The 21,297-nt window shown below is 46.6% G+C and overlaps 1 protein-coding gene across 1 annotated transcript; it reads left to right on the forward strand.

Annotated features, from left to right (window-relative positions):
• Positions 1–1,439: 1,439 nt before the first annotated feature.
• Positions 1,440–20,169, forward strand: HEBP1 (heme binding protein 1). Its single transcript, XM_045829479.1, has 4 exons — positions 1,440–1,645; positions 8,917–9,055; positions 10,844–11,024; positions 19,599–20,169. Exons 1-4 carry the CDS (start codon positions 1,568–1,570, stop codon positions 19,768–19,770), a joined length of 570 nt encoding a protein of 189 aa, XP_045685435.1. The 5' UTR covers positions 1,440–1,567; the 3' UTR covers positions 19,771–20,169.
• The last annotated feature ends 1,128 nt before the right edge of the window (positions 20,170–21,297 follow it).

The raw sequence follows: 21,297 nt of genomic DNA on the forward strand, positions 1-21,297 counted from the left end.
TTACGAAGCAACCTACAATCTCTTATGAATTGTGAGCTGCATGTCATTTCACACTTTAAGGTCTCTGGATGCTTTCAAATCAACTGAATGTTATGGTTTACTTAGTAGCATTTGTTTTCTTTCCGGGTGGCAGTTTCTCTTATAATCAGTGGCATTTTAGAGTCAAGAAAATATAAAATAATTAAATGGCCATTTATGTTAGAGCTATCGACAAATATTTATTTGTTAAAAAGTATACCTTTTTATATGTAGTTAATAAAGTTAATATCTATTACCACAAAGCTGGAAGTCATCAGTATCGCCCTTATTGATTTCCACTGCCTGGCTCAAGGTTCAATGTCCCTGGTGTCAAAAGTACAGGCTCAGCAGGAAGTCTGTCAACCCTGGGCATTGGTTCAGAGCTGCCTGCACAAAGAATAAACAAAATAGCACAATTTCAGGCTGAAGGACCACCCAGTGTTTCTGGAGACACAATGAAAGCTGAGCTTCCGGAGAAGTCAGATTTCAAGGGGCGAGCTAGAGCGGGAAGATGTCCTGATGGAGGCATCAGTGTGGCACCGGGTCAGGGACCTGCAGAGGGTGTATGGAGATGGTAAAAGTGACGGAGTGCAATAAAAGCGTGATGAACATTGACACCACAGTCACGATTCCAATCCTGGACAAGCCACATACCGGTTTTTGACCTTGGGAAAGTCACGGAATTATTTTGAGCCTCGAGTTCGTCCCCAGTAAAATAGTTATGTTTAGTTGTGTGGGGAATGGAGACAATATTTGCGAAACACTTGGCAGGGAGAGCAGGCACTCAATAAATGGCACTAAAATTGTTCACAAGGTTTTGAATTGAAGAAGTGAATGAGGAAAGCTCTGCTTTGGAAAAATTAATGGGGAACCTGTTTTGAAAACAGATTGGAGGAAAGAAACTGGTTACAATAGAAAGCTAGTTAAGATGCTTTTTCAATTGTCCAGAAGAGAGGTGGGGGTGGGGAGGGCAAACTAGGGGAACCTGTCGGTGGAGAAGCCGCAGTCAGGTGCTCTAGAGGCGGGGCGGGGCGGGGCGGGAGGGGCTACCAAGACTGAACCTGGACCTTGCAGTACCTGCCTGGGACAGAGCCTTAGGGGCGGCGAGGGAGGGGCGGGGGGGCGGCCTGGAAAAGCACGGGAGGAATCAGGGTAAGTTCTCCACCGCCTCTGCCTAAATCCTTTACAGGGAACAATCAGTTTGCAGGCACCTCCCGAACCAGTAAGTCTCAGAATAGAAGGAAGGACGGAGAGCCGGAGTCCTGGGATCCGAAGACACAGCTCCGTCCCCAGGACCCGGGGCTGCCGGGCAGGGGCGGAGCGCCGCTCTTCCCGCCTCTTCTCCCGCCCAGGGCGCCCCACCCCGGTCCCTCCCCAAAGAGCTGAGTTCCGTGGGGCGGAGTCCGAGGTGCCCCGCCCTCCCTACCCTTTGGTGCTACCAGTGCCGGTTCGCCGGGTGACCGTCGGTCGCCCCAGGTCGCCCCAGGTCGCCCCCGCTGCCTCTGCCACCCCGCGTGCGGTAGTGCGTCCGGAGCCCCGCGGCGACACCATGCTGGGCGTGATCAGGAACTCGCTGTTCGGCAGCGTGGAGACGTGGCCTTGGCAGGTCCTGAGCAAAGGGGACAAGGTAGGCCCGCAGGGCTGCCGAGGACCCGAAAGGGGCTGCGCTCGCAGCGCGTCCTGATCGGGGCTGGAGAGGGTTCTGAAGGGCAGGTGGGACAGGAACTTGCCCCGGATTGTGCGTGGAGATTTCTGCGGTGGGCGCGGCACTGGACTGGGAAGGAGGGAAGGAAGAGGTCCAGTGCCGCGGGGCAAAGGGATCTGCTGGGAGGAGGGGACACAGACCAGCCAGGCTGATTGGCTGGGAGGATCCCTGTTTGGCGAGATGGACAGCGCCTGTTGAATGCATTCGTTCATTTAAACATTCTGAACATCGCTTTCTGAGAAACTCTCGGTTGCAGAAAAGACTGAAAAAGTGCTGTCCTTGATAATTGCTGTGTTCCTCGGGGAGTGACCTCACTGCCAACACAGGCAAACTGGCCTGCCCCTTGAGAACAAGAAGTCCACTAGATTATAATCTCGCGGACAGGTACTCTGTGCATTTAGTGGCTGTGTATGCTCAGCTCCCCACCCAGGGCCTCGTTTATTAAAGGACTGTGTTGTCTGGGGACCACGTTCTGGTACCTAGTACAGTGATCGTCACACAGCCCTCAACGGGACTCTGCATTCCTCAAGCAACTAGCGAGGGGCCTGTCACTTCATCTGGGAGGGGTTCCATTTCCTCAGCTATATAGGGTGAGCCCTTTAGCCCTGATCAAGGATCACATTCAAATGCCTATAAGCAGCCAGGCAGCTAATGGAAATGAGTGAAGTGGGCTGTTTTAGACTACAAGGCAAGGTGGAGACCGCAGCAAACCAAAGACAGAAGGCAGGTCTTCACCCACAGGTCCGCTCCAGGCGTTGTTGCCATGCAGTGATGTGAACCAGGGTGGCCAGATTTGTTTAAGGAAAACCAGCAATCCAGATTCTTCATGTGAAATCTCAATTTGAAATTAACTCCTTCAACAGATAACTGTTCTTTGAGTGCCAACTGTGTGCCCGGCACTCTTATAGGCAATGGAGATGAAACAAAAGTAACATAATTCCTATCCTCATGGAACTTACACTTTAGTGGCTAATGAACAAATAAGTCATATGCATCAGATGGCAACTGGTGCTGCGAAGAAAGACAAGCAGAGAGGAGGAAGGAACAGGGAGCATTCAGAGTGAGGCTGTGGTTTTAAGGAAGACAGCTATGTCAGTTTTACCTGTTAGCAACTAAGGCAAATGCTCGTAAATGCTGCAAGCTGAAGGATCTGTCTGGGGCGGGATCTGCCTGTGCACATGCCAGTCTTCAGTTTCCGCCTAGTGATCTCTTGGGGCCCCTTGGCCCCAACACTAGAAGAAGCCACAGGTTACCAACAGCTCCCACAGAGCTTTTCTTTCTGGAGTAGAATCTGGCTCACCAGATCCCTTCCTCACCCACTTCCTGCTCGGCTCTGTGTGTCTCCCCGTGGAGTGGGGGCTGACCCCTGTGGGCGGTTTCCCAGGCTCCAGCGTCAGCTGGCTCCCAGAGAGGTTCACCCAGTGGGAGGCACTAGTGGGAAATAAGAAGGCTGGAGGTGGGAGAAGCCAGGATATTTCTCCCTCTCCTCCTCCACCCTGCCATGTTTCTGGCACAAGGAGCTTCCCTGTGGCTTCCCTTTTCTTGCTAGAGAAGCCACCATGGCTCTAGCTCAGGTACCAAGTAATCCAGGTATCCGAACTCAGGTAATAGATCATCCTCCCTCTCCCTTTAGTAGGGTGCTTACTAACCTCTCAGCCACTCTGAGCCCTGAAATTCCTCAACTATGAGAATGATACTGCCTTCTATGTAACAATTAATTAAGATACTTGTGAAGCTTTCATATATGTGTGTATATATATGAAAATTCAGTATGTTCTTATTCTGAAGAGAGCCTCTCCCTGAAATTCTCCCTTACTCTGGAAAGAGTCTGAGTGAGAAACTGCCATCCACTCTCCTGGGCACAGGGTTGGCACAGGCTGTGCCCTGTGTGACTCGGGTTTGGGCTCACCAGATGTTCTAGACTGATTCCAGGCACCCAGAGGGAGGCCCAGGCGGCTGCAGACATTATCATGTGCCTCCTGCATTGCTTGGGGAGGGAGGAGGGCACGAAGTCACTTTGTTCGTTTGGGTGGATCTTGAGGGTGCTCAGAGCAGCACTGACATCAACAACTGACATTCTTCTGGGGTTTGTGTCCAGCCTGTCTACACCGGTTGGGACCCGGGTTTGAATCCTGGCCCCACCGCTTGCCCAGCTGTAACTTGGGCACATGACTTACTTAACCTCTTGTGCTCCTTCCAGTTTCCTCTGAAAACAAAGATAAAAACACTAACGTCTTCACAGGATTGCTGGAGGGATTGAATGAATGAATCCATGTAAAATGTTTAAAATAATAACCTTACACATAGAAAGTACTAAGTGGGATTCATGATGATAATGGTTGTTATTATTAATAGTTTCTTATAATGAGAACATTGGCTTTCAAAATTAGCAATATATACCCACCCAAGTAGCAAGGGGGAAAAAAATGACCTTACAGAGGAACTTGCAAATCCCATACCAAGCAGCATTCTTGTAAGATCTCTGTCTGGGACTTGAACATGACCAGGGTTCCCACTAAATATTGACAATTGGTGACCACAGGCCAAAATCTTCTTCTACTAACCAATTGGGAGCATGAACTAGCTGAATGTGGGCAGAGAAGGACTATCATTATGTTCCATGGAACAAGGAATCATACTTAAAGAAATCACTCTTGAAAAATCAAATGTGTTAGCTGTATTAATTTGGCTGCTTTACTTTCTGCAGAAATAGAGAGAACTCTGCTTAAATTCAGCTCCTTAAAATAGTTTTTTAATGTCCATTTCTCAGACCTAAGTTTTCTCAGAGATCCTGAGGGTTTAGCAAGAGATTCTGGACGCAGAGGCTGTGAAAACCGGTGGTAGAGAAGCGCCGGTTCTGAACGGCTGGTTCTGCCACAGAACCACCTTGAGACATTGGGACCACTTTTCTCCAGGATATATATAACTAGGCGAGGGTCTCATCTCTCCACCCAGCTACCGCTGTTGCATTCCTTGTCATTAGAGTAAAAACCGGTCTTCACCCCCTGGCCTCCTTTTTCACAAATAGAGTGCCCACTGCATGCAAGATGAAGAGATCCAGTGGTAAACAGTACAGGCTCTCCCTGACCCCATGGGGCTTATGGCTGCAGGTGGAGGTTAAAAACATTACCATTCCATTTTAGTTACAATAAGTATTGTGTTGTGAAAGGACAAGCACCTATACAAAATATCATTGGGAGTTTGTTTTTCACTGGGATGCCCCCTGAGGAAGAGACGTTCAGGTTGGGATCTGTTGGGGGAGTAGGGGTCCATCAGGCAGAGACAGGAGAGGAAGCAGCAGGTACAGAGGTCCTGAGGCAGGAATGGCCTTGGCATTTAAGGAAACAGCAGAGGGCCAGTGAGCAGGTACTCTGGGTGTAGCTGGCAAGGTAGGTAGAAGCTAGGTGGTCCCTGGACCATCTGGGATAGGTTAAGAACTTGGTCAGAGAAGGCTTTTAGACAGGGCATTAATTCACACAGTTCGATTTATATACAGTGTTCTGTAAATGTTCTCTGGGCAATCTCAACCTCATTCACAGCTGTAGTCACCCTTTATGCTGACAACTCCCAAATTTATATCTTGATGCCGGTCTCTGCTGGTCTCCAGACCTGTGTGTCCAAATGCACAATGGAAGCTCGCTCAGCTGTAGCAGGAGACAGGGGGACTGACAGATAGGTAAGGCCCTTTCACTCTAGAGCTATCTGCCCTTGGAGTTCATAGGAAGGAAGGATCACTGAGGAAGAGGAAGTGGGGCTGAGTTAAGCTTTAAAAGATGGTAGACTTTTCATGGGGGTTTTGGCTTTCTGCACCAGACTGGATTGCTTTATGAGCAGTCTTTCTGGGGAACAGGCTGAGAGCACAAACCACCTATAACATTCCCCAGACACAATTGCAAAATCCTTCATTTAGATAACACACATCAACAACAAAAAACTCAGTTGAACTAATTTGGGGTAGACAAAACTGACTTGCTGGCAGATCACCACCATTGGACTTATGGTTACAAGCCCAGGTCCCTGTGACAGCCCTACGAGTTCTTCAGGATCTGGGCCCCGCCAGGTCCTCTGGCCTCCTGTCTTGCTCAGCCCTGCTTGACAGTCACTGCTCCAGCCACCATGAACCATTTGTATTCGTCACCATCAAAACACTGTTCCCTAAGTCTTCTCTTTCACCCCTGTGGTGCCCCCTATCTGGAGTTGCCCTCCCTAAACTGCCAGAGCATTTACGACATTGCATAATAATTTATATAATTCTCACCACCCAGCTAGACTGCCTATACCATATTGAGCTCCAAACCTGTAGCACCTGCAGAGGTTTTCAATAAATGTTTATTGAATGAATCAATGCATCAGTGACTGAATGTCCAGTTGGATCATCTATAAGCCCCACAGAGTTAGCATAACCTACCCAAACACATAAACACACACACCGTGCCCCCCAAACTCACCTAAGTAAGTCTCTTCTGTGGTCCCACACTGCCTTTACACTCCTCTCCCCTTCAACATGCCATTGTTTTATAACCTGTTTCCTGACTACTTCCAGCAGACTGTGTCTCTCATGAGGTCAGACACCGTATCTTTCGTCTCTGTGTTGTGGCAGGGGGCAAGTGCTGCACCGTAGACATTCCATAGTTGTGGGTTGACAGCATTAGATTAAAATGCAAAATTTGAGGACTTATTGGGGATGAAGACACTTTGACCATTAGTAAGTAATTTTCAATGATCTGTCTAATTCCATCATGTTTTCTTAACGTGATACCCTGAAAAACTAACATCCTTTGTAATTCCTTTATTCACACTAGGTGCCCTGCTTTTTACTTATTCATATTTAAATATGCCCATTGAGCAATTGGAATGAGCCACATGTTCTTCACAAGAAGTAGTTTGGAACTTTATTTCATTTATTTATTGCCTCCCCTCGGAAGGACTGGGACTGCCAGTCGCAGGGGACTGACTGCATTGCAGAACGAGGTCCTGTGTAAACCTTTCTGCCAGAAATTTCCCAGAGACATCCTATAAAGCTCTTTTCACCTGTAGATGAAATACTGTCGCGGTGGGTGGCCTCGGTGACCTCCCTTCCATACGGAGAATCATTACTTTCTGTGTAAGAAACTGTAGTGTTTGAAACTAAAACAGTAAAGTAACACATGGGGGCTTAAATTCCAGTTCCAGTTTCACATTTAGGAGCTGTGTGGTCTTAGGCAACTCTGGTTCTTCATCGCCTCTTTGGTAAAATTAGTTGGATTGGGTGAACTTTAAACATCTTTCATGCTGAAACTCTGTGATTCACAGAGTGGCATTTCTGCAATTTAAGACACTATAAGGGGTGAGATTCAGTGAACCTCGAGTGATGGCTGGGTCTGGTTTCTGCTGTAACAGAGAAAGCCAGAAGGAGCAAAACACCTCAAGTTTACATAACAATTTGCTACTGAAGGGAGGGCCTCGCAGCAAGCCACAGAATTAGCAGGCTTGATGCCCCAAAGTCCAGGCCAATCTGTGGCCTCTTGACTCTCGGTCTGGGATAATGTCACCCACAGGGGCGAAAGAGGAGAGTCAAAGAACAGTGTGCTGATGGTGACGGATACAAGTGGCTCACGGTGGCTGGAGCAGCGACTGCCAAGCAGGGCAGGGACGTTTATGAAATTGGCACTCAGGGTTCGCTTGCAGAGTTTCCTGGACCCTTTCTCACTACTCTCCTTTAATTTTGTATTATAAAACATTAGGTATTTTTACATTCTAAATATAAAATTATAATAGTACATGTACTGCACTTCTTCACACTACACAGGCCCCTCACAGCCCCTCAGTCCTGCCCGTCGGCAGAGAGTCATTATGTCCCCCTGGGAGCTGGGAGTCCTCAGTCTAGGATGTCATAGGAAGGCCCATTTGACTGGCCAGGGGCAGCCAGGTTCTTTATCATGTCTATTTTTCATAATCATTAGTAAGAGCGGCAGCTCCTTAATCAATACGTATCCACTGAACACCTCCCGTGTAAAGCTCTGTGGCATGGCTCCTACCCACAGAGACCCCACAGCAGAGTCTTCTAGCGTTCTGTCACCAGACGGTAAAATCGGTATAGAGCCAGTCTCTCTTCTCTTAGTGGAAATGATAAAATCCACTCAAATAGAGTAGAATAGAAGTAAATGGAAGTAAATAGGAAAAAAAGGCCAGTATATCAGGATGCATCCTGTCCACAAGGGTAAAGTATGATTTTGTGAAACTGTTTCCATCACATGCATGTTCATGAGAGGGTAGGCTGTAAACGTGTATTTCTTGTTACGGATTGTAATTTTTACAAAGTTTGAAAACACCTGCTTCCCGCATGTTCAGAAATACAGATTATATTACTGAGCTATCCAATGGCAAAGAGGAGGAGATGAAGCAGAGCTGCAGGGGTCTGTATGGGAAAGAACGATGGTCTTCGGCCAGAGACTCGGCACAGGATCGTGATGAGGCGAGGCTGCTAGGGAGGCAGGATTGTGGGGAAGTGGCCGTGGAGCTGAGCATTCAGGGGAGTGGCGGGTACATTCAGTGAGATGAGGTGGGGGGAGGAATGGCCTCTGGGAGCAGAGCATGAACAGGACCACCCTGGTTCTTCCAGAATGGCAGCACTGTTACTGGAATGAGGCTCAACTTGGGGCCTTGGAGTTTTGTGGGATTGTTGTATTTCTGTGTTTCCTCCTTCCCAGTTGTTTCTTCTCTTTTTCTGGATCTTCTGTTAATTCAGATATTGAATCTCCTGGCTTGATCCTCTCATTTTCTTTTCTATTTTCTATTTCTTTGCCTTTTTTACTTGACTTTTTGGGAGATTTCCTTCAACTTAATTGCCCAAACTTTCTGCCAAATTTTTTATTTCTGTTGTATTTTTAATTTCCAAGAGCTCTTTGATCTCTGAACATTCTGTTTTTATAGTATTCTGGAGATGTTCTGGGTGCTGTTGGAGGCAATACCTTCTCTTCCCTCTCTGAGGATATCAATTGCATGAAGTTTTTTCTACGGTCTCTACATTGGTACGAAATCCCAGAACCTGTTTCTCATGGCCCTTTATATTCAGAGCTGTTTCCTCCACCCTATGACCATACTCAGGCCGTTAGGGGGAGTTTCTCCTCCTGTAGCTGGATTATTACTGCTTTCAGAGTCCTCACAGGTGGCTACTGGACATCTCTTAAGCACTGTGTATTCTCTGTCTCTAGGGAGAAGTGTCCTACGAGGAAAGGGCCTGTGAAGGCGGGAAGTTTGCCACAGTGGAGGTGACAGATAAGCCTGTGGATGAGGCTCTGCGGGAAGCGATGCCCAAAGTCGTGAAGTATGTGGGAGGCGCCAATGACAAGGGTGAGTGTCCCTAAAGGACGTGGCTCTGGTCTCAGGGGAGCCTCTCATGGTCTCACTTCATCAGTGAAAAACACAAGGGAGAGGCCACAAGGCACCTGTCACTACCTGTTTCAGTGACATGTGAACTTGCTGCGCTGCCTGACGAAGGAAGCTTCTGGAGACCGCACTGACTTCAGCCCAGCCCACCCCTCGCTTTGTAGTATCCCTGTGTGATATCACTGAGTTTGTGCTTTTCTCTCAGATATGGTTTTTTGTTGTTGTTGGGGGGACGGGGTTAAACCCTACAGTGCTTATGTCTTTGGATTGGTAGACTGGGGAAACTGTGTCCATGGTAAGCCAAGCCTTAAAGAGAGGACCAGCCTATGGCTCCAGGCTTCTGCCCCCAGGCAGGAAATCTGTGTAGTCAGCCCCCTGGTAGCTTGGGCTCCATGGGGTACCAAGGGACAGTGAGTGATGAGTATCCCTGAGCTCCCTGGCTCTGATCAAGCAAAGAAATAGTCAGAGCCCTGGCCAGGTGGCTCAGCTGGTTGCAGTATCATCCTGGTGCACCAGGGTTGCAGGTTCGATCCCCTGGCAGGGTGCATACAGGAATTAATCAATGATGCCTAAATAAGTGGAACAACAAATCAGTGCTTCTTTTCCTCTCTCTCTCCCTTCTTCTCCCCCCTCTTCTTCCCTGTCTCTAGAAGAAATTTTAAAAAGAAGAAATAAAGGAAATAGTCATGATGAGCATTTTTTTAAAAAAAGACGGCAGTTGGTGCTGGCTGACTCCGTATTTTAAAATGATAGGCCTGAGGTCCTGTGTACCTGTTAGCATTAAATCATATGAACTGAACTCTTACGCTCTCCAGTTTGGACTGTACTTTGGAATCACTGCAAACCCAAAATGGGTCAGAAAGCCAGGTGAAAACAGAGATGTCACGAGAATTTTTAGGATAGCTCTCAAGCTGATAACTTAGGTTAGAAACTGGTGTCAACCTCAGTAGCACTTACTAGGCTTACTAGGCACTTACTAGCACTTACTAGTAACCAGGCTGTAGTTGATGAGTTGACCTATGGGAGGTCAGGAAGGAATCCTTTTCTTCTTAACACTATCATGACATTTTTTTATAAGGAAGTATGTTTAAAGTTATAAAACTCCTTAAATAAAATCTTGAAAATAACAAAACAGCACCCGTCATCCATCTTTTCTAATACAACCGTTGTCTCTTGGGGGTGTCTCTTTAGGGCTCTTTTAAAATGTAATCATAGTGTTTGTGTAACTGTATGTCCTACTCCTGTTACTTATTTCATCACTTTTTCCCACTGTTGCGAAGCAGTATTCTTCAGCATAGCTATATTAAATTGTACTGTGTGCCTATAGGTCACTTAAACACATTCCTATTTTGAGCCTACTTATATGGCTCCCAGTTTCTCATAATTATAAATTTTGCAGCATTGAATATCCTATTACCTATAGCCTTTTCTATATTTTGGGTATTTCCTTTAAATTGATTATTTAGATAGAAAGTAATTAGATACTGATATATTTACGGTCTTGGTATATATTACCAAATAATTTGTTTTTCCAAAAGAGTGGAATCACTACACTCGAACTTCCAATACATGCAAATTGGAGGTCTTTTGGGTCTGTCTGGCTACATATTTTTAATGTCTCAAGTGTTTATTGTTAACTTCATGAACAGACAGGATTGTCGCAGAAGGAGAAGGAGACAGCAGACCTTCCGCGGGCCTGAGCGGGTTCTGTCTCCCATTCCCACCTCACTCCTTGCGGTTTCCTCTTTTCAGGAATCGGGATGGGGATGACCGTTCCCATTTCCTTTGCCGTGTTTCCCAGTGAAGAGGGCACCCTCGAGAAGAAGATCAAAGTCTGGTACCGGATCCCAAACCAGTTTCAGAGCGACCCGCCGGTTCCCAGCGATGAGGGCGTGAAGATCGAGGACAGGGAGGGCATCACTGTCTACTCCAGGTACGCGGACGATTCCATCACGCTTCGATAAACGATTATCCCATGAAGTTTGGTTTCCATCCACCACCCGACGTACTTACGAATTATTTTTCTTGAGACAGGAACTGTCTTAATAACTTTCAAATGTACAACACAGTATTGCTAGCTGTGGTCACCTCACTGCACATTACATCCCTGGAACTAATTTCTCCGAGAGCTGGGAGTTTGCACCTTTTGACCACCTTCACTGGTTTCTCTCACCCCCCACCTCTGGCAACTACCGATATGGTCTGTGTGTCTATGGGTTCTTTTTCTTTTTAAGTCCACATGTAAGTGAGATCAAAGTATTTGCTCTTCTGTCTAACTTATTTCATTTAGCATAATGTCCTCAAGGTCCAGCCACGTTGTCACAACTGACAGGATTTTATATATCACATCTTCTTTCTCCATTTATCTGTAGATGGCCACTGACGTATTTTGCCATGTATGATGTACACTTTTTTCCCAAATCTTTGAGGGAAAAATAAGGATATGCATTATACATGGATGTAATGATTACACACCATGGGTATGATAATGGGTATAGTAATCCCATGTATAACACGCACAGAAACATGGGTGTGCATTACACACAGGAGCACATTAAACATGGCAAAATATGGTAATTTGTTTCCAGGTCTTGGCTGTTATAAATAATGTTGCATTGAACATGGAGATTCAGATACGTCCTAAGATAGTAAATTTATTTCCTTGACATATACACTCAGGAGTGGAATTGCCCGATCATGTGGGAGTTCTATTTTTAAGTTTTTGAGGACTCCCCATACCGTTTTTTCATAGTGGTTGTGCCAAATTTATATACCCACCAACAGTGCACAAGGGTTCCCTTTTCTTCATATCCTCAGCAACACTTGTTATTTCCTGTGGGGTGTTGTTGTTGTTGTTGTTGTTATTGTTATTAGAAAGGGAAGGGAGGGAGAAAGAGAAGGAGAGAAACATGGATGTGCGACAGATACATCTATTGGTTGCCTTTCACGTGCCCCCAAATGGGGACCTGGCCCACAACCCAGGCATGTGCCTTGACTGGGAATCAAACTGGCGGCACTCTGTCCACTGAGCCACACCAGCCAGGACTCCTGTGGTTTTGATAATAGCAGTTATGGTTGTTTCCTTGCTTTCTGGTGTATTTCTACCTTGACATTTCTTGTTCTATGGCTGGAATTAGTCGTTTCTATAAGGAACCCTGGTTCCTTATGGTGGGAAAGGGTATCTATCTAAAAGGTACTATTAGAGCCAGGTCTGTGGAAGATTCCTTTTAATTCTCTGAAATCTAAACAGATCAAAGTAACAACTGGTGTGCAGCCTGGCTCAGTGAGTTTTCTTCTTACCAACCTGCAGTCCTAAGTTAGCATATGATCATTCCTCACCTAGCCACTTGGTGTCACTGCACAGTCAAATGTTCATTCAAAGGTACCTTAGGGTGGAAGGCAGAGGCAATAGGGTAGCAGAAGGCGAATGCCCTATTTCAAATGAATGCATTCGATGACAAAATAAATTCTAAAAGGAAAGCCTTGCATTCTGAATTCAGCTGTCCTTTTCTCTACCTTGTGAAGGATGACCACAAAGGGATTATACATTTACTCACAGTGTTAATTCACATGCTTTTAAAATGAATAGAAGGCTATGAAAAAAATAACACTACCAGAATATTTTTCGTTTACACAAGAGGCAGTAGAATTATTTTTACACTTAGATGAACAGCCCCGTTCCACTGCACTGCCCTCCCTCTGCTGTCTGTAAATACCACTTAGGTTAGAGTGCAGCCTGCTCAGGCCTTTCAGCACTGGGTTCTCATAGACACCAATAGCGGCAGAGGCTCCGTGGTCTTAATGAAAGCTTCATGGTTTTAATGAAATGTCTGGGTACAAAGGAAAAGGTTAAAAACACGGAGTTCATTGTCAGGGAGACCTGGCTGTAGTCCTAGCTCTCCTGCTTAATGACTAGAACTTTAGCTTGTTATTGAGTCCTCTGTGCCTCAGTTTCCCATCTGTAAGATGGGGGTAAGAATACCTAGCCCATAGGGTTACTGTGAGGATGGAATATGATATTTGTAAATGCCTATACAATGCTAGATGTGAGGTAAACGCTCAGTGAATGTTCTCTACTTCATAACCTCACCTCCCTCTGAGAATTAAAGTTTTCTTAGAATTAACAACAAAAAGGGCAAGTTACTACAAATGTACACATCAAGTTCAAACCTCAACTCTAGTAATTGAGTTTTATGACTCTGGGCTTTCTGAGCTTCAGTTTTCTCATCTATAAAATAGAACATATGGTGCATTACTATGAGGGTCCAGGGTCTTGGTCCCTGCATTTCTCTATTTGTCCTTCTTCCATAAAGACCTTAATCCCCTCCTATAGTATCACTTGTCACCCTTTCATCAGTAACTCTCCAAACTGACCTCTGTCCAGCCCTTGAATGTCTTATCATTCATCAGACTCATCATTGTCAGGCTCATTGCGAAGGCCAAGGTGAGGGCATTTACACATTCATTCTTTCATTTAAAAAATCACATTCATTTTTTACCTACTCTGTACCAGGAATTGTTTTAAACCCCCAAAACATAGCAGGGACCAAGCAAAGTGATTGCTTCTTGAAGTGGGAGAAACATTTGAGTGGAGAAAACACACAAAAACCTAAATGTCTCAATAATTCAGTGAGTTGTTTCAGAGATAAGAACTGGTATCTGTGGGTTGAAAATATAAAGAAGCATATTTCTATTAAAAAAAAAAAGCATTCTGCCCTGACCAGTGTGGCTCAGTTCGTTGGGCGACATTGCACAAAGCGAAGCGCCACCGGTTCAATTCCCAGTCAGGGCACAAGCCTGAGTTGCAGGCTCAGTTCCGGTCAGGGTGCCTTTGAAAGATGACCAATCGATATTTCTCTCTAACATTAATGTTTCTCTTCCTCTCTTTCTCCCTCCCTTTCCCCTCTCTAAAAATAAATAAATAAAATCTAAAAAAAAAAAAAGCACACACTGTCATATGTGCTCCCGGGAGATGCCCCAGCCCCAGTTATGTGCTGTCCTCTTTGGGCTGGCTCACCCGGATGGCCAGAGACATTGGTTGGGGGAGGTCTGCCTGGTTTTCTGGGGAGTGGGCACCATTCTGGCATAAGGTATCTATCAGTAACATGGACAGATGACGAGGTAATGCAGTCTTTGCCCTGGAGGAATTCACGTACCATCTGGACAGACATATGACAATTATGCTATGACATGTTTGTACTAAGTGGGAAATTTAGTTCAATTTGACAATTGAGGACTTCTGATATGTAAGCCACCTCACCTCTTAAAGCCCTGCCAATGATAAGATTCTGCTGTAAAACCTAATCATCTAAATTAATCACCTAAAATCTAAATTAATCACCATTCATTCCCACCCCCAACTGGTCAGTTGTCCCACCAGTCTTTTACAAACGGGTCCTTGGAAGGGGCTTCAGTCACCATTTCTGGGTGGACGAGCCCAAGTCCACAGGACTAGCGCGGCCTTTTCTCCCAAGCACTGGCCTTACTTACATGTCCAGCTCCCCAGGAGGTATCGCCACATAAACCTCCTCAGCTACCTTCCAAATCAACGTGCCCGAGACCAAACTCAACTTCTCTCCCCAAATCTGATCCCCCATTCTCTGTCTTACTGAAGGTCCCCTCCATTCTCCTACCCATCCTATTCAAATGTCATCCTAACTCCTTCACCTTCCTCATCTAACTACTGGCCAAGTTCTCATCACCTCCTAGCTGCCCCTTCCCTTCCATCCACACTGCCACAGGTGTCCATCACCTCTTGCCCAAACAATTGCCAGGACCTCCTGATTATTTCTAGTTCTTCCCCTTCTTCCCTTCTGAGGTGTCCTTGGATCACAGCCAGCCCGAAAGTACAGGACCGATCACATTACTCCCCTGCTGCTCAGCACTGGCCATGGGCTGCCGCCCGCCTCTGACCTAGGCACACATTAGGACTGGGACAAAAGCCCAAGGGAGCAATAAAATGCTCCTTCCCCCTGAGTAGGGGGATGGGTGAACTTTGGGTTGGATCCCCAAATGTTTAACCAGGCAGGGAAACTGAGTAAAAATGCCTAGACGTGGCATTTACTGCCCTCCATGCATAGCCCCACTCCACTGTCCACCTGATCTCTCAGAGCACCCCACCCCCACCTCCCAATGGCTCCCCAAACACACATGCAACATCCACTTCCATAACTCCACTCAGCCAGCTCTTCTCAAATGTCCTCCCCAGTCTGTGCTTATTGCAAGCCCTGGGGGGACAGGAATTTTTGTCATATGGTTCATTGCTAGCATGAAGAAGAGATACACAATAAATAGTTGCTTAATATCACATCCTCCATAATGCCTTCCCTTTGTGTTCCAAGACAGATCATTCCCCATCGCCCACCCCCAGATCATTCTGTTTGTGCCTTTCACCTCAATTCTAGAACCTTCTGCCCTATATATTGTCTTTATGTCTTTCTGTCCCAACCACTACAGTTAGACCGTGCAAGGGCAGAGACATCTTTATCATCTTTACAACTCTGTGGTGTCTAGCTTGGGTTTTGTGCTCAGCTCACTAAGTCTGGCTCAACCTGATACCAAGAAACACCTTATGGTATGAAGTCTCTTTCCCATTGGCATGAGATTGTCAGTTGCTAGTCTTGCATTTCTTTGGCCTGGCACAGAGCTACACGTATAGCAGAGTCTCCACAAATCTGTGCTGACATGTCGATTGCTAAAGCTTCAGACCAAGTTGTATGGTCAGGCTCAGAGGTACTCCATTTTTCTTTCTTCCTCACTGCCTGTCTTTACCAGACACTCCCCAAGAGATAACATGTTAGGATTATTTGCGTCCTTGAACCCTCATTTCCTCCCCCAGCTCTACCTCTAACTCTTCCAGCCCCCTTTAGTCAGTGTCTTTTGTATTTCTGGAATCTAAGACATGTGTTATCTCCCTGGTTCCCATGGTAACCAGAAAAATCTTCGTTAGGAATGCTGAGCGCTGATGTTGGCTGAGATAAAATACAGCGCCCCCAGGAGAGCTTCTTTGAAGATGGGGACTTTGAGACTTGTTAACAGGCTTACAAAAATAATATATAGACTTCACGTTTATTTCCTTTGAGGAGCTCCAGGCACTTTATGAGCAAGCCTTAACTCATACTCCCACATGCTCGTGAATCTGGAGAGCTGTGGGCACTGCGTTGTCACCCTGCGAGTACAGCTTGGAAGCTGAGGCGGAGAGGAATGAGGCAGCTTGTCCCAGAACACAAGCGAGGCAGCCAGGGCTGGGCTTCCTTCATTTATCAGGGTTGTGTGCCTGGTAGGGTTTGGTGTTCTGGCTTGTTCGTGCCGTCTTATGACTTGGTTAGATTGGCAGGAAGGAGAACACATGTGTCTATTCCATAGCCCACCCGGCTTTGCTTATTTCTAGTAGAAGGCTCCCAGGATGAAGCAATAGCAAAATTTTTATGTACCAGCATGTCCGTCCACATGGGGATAAATATAAACAGTTGGGTTTTTTCCCCCAATAATGAACTTAGAAATCCCCCAGTGATGACATTCTCTCCCTTTCTTCCAGTCTCCTTGTGCTTCTCACACAGCTCCTCAGAGTCTTTTGCCAAGTCCTCATCCTTCCCACCGCTTGGGGACTATGAGTCCCCAAAGCACTTGACTGGTGCTCTGCTTGCTCTCCATCCAGGCCTGGCCTCCCTCCTTACCATGAGTCTAACCATCACCTACTCTTTGGTCACTCCCATATTTCCCTCATCTCTTAGACTAGTCCATCTCCCAAATCAGTAGCTCTGACACCAGTCCTTTCCCAGTCCTAAGGAGATTTTCACAGTGCCTACCACGCGCTTAGGTACACAGTCATTGTTGCATGAGTGCATTTCACAGAGACCACTTAAGTACATCAACATGCCCCAAACCAAATTACTGACCCTCCCAACCCTCCTCCCAACGTGATGTTCCAGCCTAGAACCCCTACTCTGACTCGTGGCTTCAGTCCATCCAGAGGCTTAACTGGAAGCCCTGGAGCATCCCCGACTCCCCTCTGCCCGACCTCCCCTCCACACCCAGGCACCTCTCAAATTCCCTCTGTCCTCGTCACCTCACCCTGGGCTGTTCCTGGCCCCCAGCGACTCCATTTCTCCTGCCCCTCCACTGCCACCAGAGGCACCTCTCCAAAATGCAATCTGATCACATCAGCCTCTTACTTTAAAACCCCTTTGTAAGCCAACCTTTGCGTCTGGGGTCAGGATCAAAGTCCCTTCACAATGTGCCTCCAGCCAACCCACTTTTCCTATTTGAATTCCCACGACTTTCCCCTTAGCATGTCCTTCAGGTGTTCGTTATATGCGTACGTGAACGTGGAGGCAAGCAGACTGAAGCACTATCATCTCCAGGTCTATCAACCTGAAGACAGTAACTTCCATTGTTTACCCCAGAACTGTTCATTTAGCCAAGGAGTGTAATACGTGTCAGGCACTGTGGTAGGTGCTTACACCAGTGGGCAACAAAGTGACAAAGATCCTTGCTTCATGGGGCCTGTATTCTACCAGGGAACTCAGGTCATAAGCAGTGAACACAGTAAGTAAAGATAAAGTAGATAAAAGGAAGAAGAAAGGAAAAGGGGAGAAGGTTTGTAAGATTAAATAGGATTTGCCATGAGACCTAACTGAGAAGGTGAGATTGCTGATGGATCCATCGTTATCACCAGGAGGCCCTCTCCCTGTGTGCCGGACAGTATTGTAGATTGTCATCATACCCCTCACCGCCAGAGTCAGGGAATCGAATGGCTGTTCTGAGTGAATTGTAAAGTAACAACAATGGCTACAATTTCTTGTGAGCTTACCATGTGACAGGCACTGGGCCGAGCAGTTTACACAACCTTTTCTCCTTTAAGCTTTACAACAGCCTCCTGAGACTGATGCTTTCATCCCTATTTAACAGAGGAGGGAGAGATTAGAGGAATTCAAGTGTTTGCCCAAGCCCATGAGCTAGGAAGTGGCAGAGGTAGGAGTTGAGCACACGATTAGCCATTTTTTCCTCCCACTGATGAATGAAAACAGTTGTGAACCACTCCTTTGGATGCTTCCCAAAACCAGTAGCTTAACGAGCCCACATCACCCATTTTCACAGAAGAACAAGTTAGTATCGGCGTGAGAGGGGCCACAGAGAGCATGCAACACCTGTACCCTCACCCAGCATCTGATTATTTTCAGACAGGTGGTTCTCGATCTGGAGACATACTTTGAAAGTAATTCCAGTGTCTGGCAGGCTTCTCTTGCCAGAAAAAGACTCCCTTAGTGTTCATCCTCTGTCTACCAATCCAGTTTCCTCTCATTTGAGCCTCAGTGAAGCTAAAGCTCGACTTTCTTCACCTGCCTTATAATTTTTCTCCGATGTATTTGAAGAGCCGAGTCTCCTCTATTCCAAATTAGTCTCAGCCCTGTCCCAGTTCTGTAGCTGTTGTCTAGACATTATAATAACCAATCTCTTAAAGATGAAGTCCTGGGTGTTTTCACGTCAATAACCCTGTAATCAACGTGCTGAATGCTTGCTGAGCATGACTAACCACCTGGAAAAGAGCAAAGCCTGAGTCAGAGAACCCCACCAAAAATAATGCATTTGGCCTAATCTTGGCCTGATGCAGATTCAGACTTTTGAGTCATAAAGCTCATTAGAAATGGGAATGTATTTGACTCTAATAAAGATTTTAGAACGACACAGATTCAGAGTGGTGTATTTAGGGTAGGCCACAGGATAAATTTTGGAGTGTAGGCAGATGACATAAGGAGAGAATAATAATCCTGAGAATGGAGGCTTTATTGCTTTCCTGTTCCCACTTTCTGTCATCAGGAGAAAAGCCTGATTTGAAAATGAGTCTCTTTACTAGAAAAAGGTTTTCATGATTTGATCAGGGAAGGGATTTATTAGAAGTAATTTCTTTATTTGGGGCATGCTTAAAGTTTGCCCAGGGGCTCTCCCAAAGCTGCCTCAGGTCCCCGCCTTTGGTGACTCTGTTTCTGAACAAAGCTGCTGCTTCTCACTGTTGTGAGGTGCTCACTGATCGGATAACTGCTGTGCTGGGGGAGGACCGTCACCTGCAGCTGCACCCAGACTCCCCTTTATCCTGCCTCCTCGCCCAGCTGGAGACCGAGGCAGAGAAGAGGGGCAGCAGTAGAGGGAGCTGGAGAAAAGGGTGAAGGTCAGCTGCCATCTGCGGGAAAAATCACAGGAAAAGGAAAGTTCGCATTTAGTGTGGAAATACTGTGTTTCAGGCTCTGCATCAGAGATTTTCGCAACCATAATTGCACTTAATGCTCCTAACAAACTTGGAGGAAAAAGAAAACATACCCCCATTTTACAAATGAGGGTCCGCAACTCAGAGAGGTCCAATCTACCCATCTAGGAAGTGGCAGACTCACAGCCTTACCACGGTAACTTGACTGTCAGAATAAGCGCTGTGAGTGACCTTTTTGGAAAGATCCCCCTGTCTTGGAGACCAAGTCCTTTCTTAACCAGCCCCATGCTCTTGTACCCTCAGGCAGTTTGGGGGTTATGCCAAGGAAGCCGACTACATAGCCCAAGCCGCCCAGCTGCGTACCGCCCTGGAGGGCACAGCCACCTACCGGAGTGACATCTACTTCTGCACTGGATACGACCCTCCCATGAAGCCCTATGGACGCCGCAACGAGGTCTGGCTGGTGAAGACGTGAGGCAGCGCCTCGGGATCTGGGCTTGTGCCCACGCACTGGGCGGGCAGGAGGGGCTTTGAGCTGCAAATTCAGCTCAACCGACATTCCTTCCAAGCCAGTTACTGCCAAATTTCTGAGATAAGCCTGTTCAGTGTGCTGGGGCTCTTTTTCTCGTGGTGGGAAATACAGCTGAGATGGGCCGCATCCCTCTAACTGATCTAGAATGTTCTGTGGTAGACCAGGAAACCCCAGCAGCATTTTCCCAGCTATCTGGGCCTTGAAAAACTTGGTACTTTACAATTCTTGAATCTTCATTTTTGTAGTTGAGGGGGAAATGTAATTTGTGTGTGATCTTTTATCTGTGATTCTTATAAGAGCTTTGTCTAAAAAGAAACTGAAAATAAAGTGCTTTGACTTAAACAGCTGAGATAAATCCTAAGTATAATTATTTCAAGATTCTACCATCTTTGGATGCCAGAGTGGAGGGGGTTGGGGGACAGGGTGCAAAATAAAGGGATTAAGTACAGATTGGTAGTTACAAAATAGTCGTGGGGATATAAAGTACAGCATGGAGAATGTAGTCGATAATATTGTCACAATTACATACGGTGCAGGTGGGTACTGGAAATATCAGGGGGAACACTTTGTAAAGTATGATTGTCTAACCATGACGCTGTACACCTGAAACCAATATAAAATAATATTGAAAGTAAACTGTCTTTGAAACATAAAAAAATTTTTAAAGATTCTACCATCTTATAGATAATATAATTATCTAGAAGTGTCACTGATGGCATTTACTGTGGCAGGACTCCTTCAGGATGTAAACCCAAAGACCCCAGGGGCAGGAGGACGTGCACCGCGTGCCTGGCCAGCTCTGAATCATAGATGTTTACCGCGGCTGTGTGGTAGTGATTCCACCATCGTCAGTGGAGGGGCCTATGTGCAGCTGTGGTCCATGAAGCGTCCAGGAGCCAAAAAAAAAAAAAAAAGTAGCTGGAGGAGAAAAATTATCGCACTCTGACACACAACCCTAAAGGCGGGGAATTCACCCTGAGGATGAGTAGTTCGGGGGAATGAGATGAGGTTAAAAGAAGCTGGGGGCCCAGTGACATTAACTGAGAAGGATAGAAATGAAAGAAGCAATGTGTAGTTTGCCTGCAAAGAATGAAAGGGGACCCGAGGCAGCATGAAAGGCAGGGGGAGCCACTGAGGACAGAAGAAGGTCAGAAGGACAGAAGGGCCCGAGGGTCAGGGGGCAGGTCACAGGGCACATGGAGGGCGCACAGACCTCCCAGGGATCAAAGGCCTGGCCCTGTTCACAGCGCTCCCTGGGAGAGCTGGAGTGGTTTTCCAGAGCGCCGAGCTCAGCACCCCCTGCAGATTACTGCATGAGCCGTGAGGGCTCCACAGGGTGCCCACGAGGGAAGAAATAAAAGTAGGCTTAATTCTCAGCACGAAGGGTTGTCATTGGACACAGCAGGCTTGGCCAAAGAGAGGCTTGGAGCTGGGAACTACATCCTCACCGTTCCTGGTGCTGTTCCCAAC

Source organism: Phyllostomus hastatus, unplaced genomic scaffold (assembly GCF_019186645.2).
Source record: "Phyllostomus hastatus isolate PE091 unplaced genomic scaffold, TTU_PhHast_1.1 phas_scaffold_93, whole genome shotgun sequence".
Taxonomy (NCBI): domain Eukaryota; kingdom Metazoa; phylum Chordata; class Mammalia; order Chiroptera; family Phyllostomidae; genus Phyllostomus; species Phyllostomus hastatus.

Bases quoted from the DNA above. Each gene is read 5' to 3' on its own strand.
- HEBP1 (XM_045829479.1), top strand. From the start codon at position 1,568: ATGCTGGGCGTGATCAGGAACTCGCTGTTCGGCAGCGTGGAGACGTGG. The intron at 9,056-10,843 runs GTGAGTGTCCCT...TCCTCTTTTCAG, and splicing joins GGGAGGCGCCAATGACAAGG to GAATCGGGATGGGGATGACC. The intron at 11,025-19,598 runs GTACGCGGACGA...TTGTACCCTCAG, and splicing joins GGCATCACTGTCTACTCCAG to GCAGTTTGGGGGTTATGCCA.